The sequence below is a fragment of the Nansenia antarctica genome, assembly GCF_963989245.1.
Source record: "Nansenia antarctica genome assembly, chromosome: 11".
Classification (NCBI taxonomy): Eukaryota; Metazoa; Chordata; class Actinopteri; order Argentiniformes; family Microstomatidae; genus Nansenia; species Nansenia antarctica.
This window is the reverse complement of record NC_137681.1, coordinates 7,829,607-7,832,106: the sequence shown is the minus strand read 5'-3', so window position 1 is coordinate 7,832,106 and position 2,500 is coordinate 7,829,607. Positions and strand designations below refer to the sequence as shown.

Genomic DNA, 2,500 nt, shown 5'->3' with positions numbered 1-2,500 from the left:
GAGAGCAATGGCTGCTGGGGGTTTAGGTGTGGGCTAGGCTAGGGAAAAGTGGAGCAGTTAAATGCAGTGTTCTCACTGCCTCTCTGGCTGCTCCATATACAGCAGGTGACCCACTTTATCTCCCATCTCCACCCCCCCAACACAATCCTGTTTCTGGGGGAATCTCCTGGTCCGAGATAGGAGCAGTGGCTTAAACCTCTCCAGGGCCTCTCCAAGCACCTCGGCCTGGGTAAGATTTGCCCCTGCAAAAGCCGCATTGGAGAGAGAGAGAGTGCTGGAGGGTCTGGTAGAAAATGAGATTAGATGCGATGACACACAGTCTGACCATGCACGCACGGGTGCGCGCACACACACACACCCACACACACCCACACTCACGCACACGCACACGCACATACATACATACATACAGACACACACACTCACACTCACACTCACACACACACACACCCACACCCACACACACCCACACACACACACACTCACACTCACACACACACCCACCCACACACCCACACATACACACGCACACACACACACACACCCACACACACACACGAGCACGCACACCCACACACACACCCACACACCCACCCACACACACACCCACACACACACACACACACACACACACACACATACAAACACATACACACACACATCCACCCACACACGCACACGCGCACACACACACGCACACAGACACACACACACACAAACAAACACCTCCACACTGTTCTTGTAAGTTGGCAGGACAAGGCCAAAGTCTGTTTTCAATTTGTACTGCTGGGGGAAGAAGAGAAACGCAAGGCAATTTATTTGGTGGAGATTATACTCACGTGGTTGTAAGAGAAAGATGATATGCTAGTCCACACCATACTAACCAATCATTCATATACACACACACACACACATTCTCACACACACACACACACATTCTCACACACACACACACATTCTCACACACACACACACATTCTCACACACACACACACATTCGCACACACACACACATACACACATACACACATACACACATACACACACACACACACACACACACACACACACACTTGCATATCTGGCACACTCATTAGCATGCACACAGTGGAAAAAAGTCATCCATGGAAACTCACGCATAAAAATCCATCCACCTGTCTTTAATATCCTGATTACTGGAAACTGACCCGTGCTTTAGGACCATAGCCCCAACAAACCCAGGGAGGTGGTGGCTGAAGTACCCCTATTCCCCTAGTCATCGGCTGGGTTCACATACAGGCTGATGCCCCTGGAGCATGTGCACTGAGCCGTAGTCGTCAACAATGACTAAATAAGATGCAATCAGTCGTTGCCAGCTGTGGTACAGAGGGGTGCGCCTTAATGACAGGTTAGGAAGAGTCCAGGCACTGGAAGAGTGGAATGGCGCTGAGAAGGGAAAACAATGGTATTTCCCCATCGCAAAGTCCCTGTCTATGTACTTAAGGGGTGGTGAGGGTACTAGGTTACAGTCTATAAACAAAAAAGTTGTTTTCATAGAAGATGGGGGTGTGAGAGGGTGGGAGTATTGAAGACCCCGTTAAAAGCTTCAGTGATTCAACTCACATTCATCAAAGTATTTCCTTCAGATATGCTCAATCACCCCTTGAGTGATTGAACTATTTAAAATATGAGTGAAATGACTGGGTAAACACAGTCATAGAACATCATTACTGGCTAAACACGGTCATAGAACATCCTCTTCTTACCACTTTGTGGGTCATGTTGTCAGGCAGGAAGTCGATGGCCAGTCCTCCCCCCAGCGCGTTGCGGACCGGTCGGTTCTGACCACGTACGAGGGGGTCCTGCTGGTCCCCGTGCAACCTGGACGAGCCCCCATCTTCCTGCAGCGACGTACCGTGTAGCGCATCTAGCATGAACATGAGGGCAAACACGGAAACAACATTATCACACCATGAGCAAACCAGTAACACCACAAGAGCACAACAAGAAATAATATTGATACGAATCTAAATAGTTATAAACCCCGTAAGAAACAAACAACTAACAAGAGGGCTACGCTGCACATAGCTACACCAACCTCCTCGAACATCTCACCGGTGGCACCAATCTATCTGAGCCCTATCTGAACCTTAGCTTGTTATTCCATTTGCTGACTATGTTGGGTAGTGTCTTGGAGACCACCACAGAGCCATGGAGTGACACCATAATCTCCCTAGCCTCTATATCTCTCACATGGAATCTCTGGATGATAAACACACAAACATTCACAACATCCATATGACTCACAAAGCAAACTGAGAGAGAGAGAGAGGAGGAAAAAACAACTGAAGGCGCCAGGATACTCGACACAAATACAAATCAACACATCGTCACATCTGGCCAGACAGTAACACTGCCATGTCTGTTTGCTTTATGACATGCCTCGTGACAGAAGGTCTGTCAACAACACATCTGAACCGTTGGCGAAAGGAACAGACAAGCGAACGCTATCTCTTCATTC

The 2,500-nt window shown here is 48.5% G+C and overlaps 1 protein-coding gene across 1 annotated transcript in view; it reads right to left on the bottom strand.

Moving 5' to 3' along the window:
* The window catches only part of plxdc1 (plexin domain containing 1), a gene marked incomplete at its 3' end in the record, with an annotated part of 25,781 nt that overhangs the window by 10,108 nt on the left and 13,173 nt on the right, over positions 1-2,500 (bottom strand). Inside the window, exon 2 of the mRNA XM_080541456.1 lies at positions 1,746-1,906. Within this exon, the coding sequence (XP_080397582.1) occupies positions 1,746-1,906 (161 nt within the window). The remainder of the gene's footprint in view (positions 1-1,745; positions 1,907-2,500) is intronic.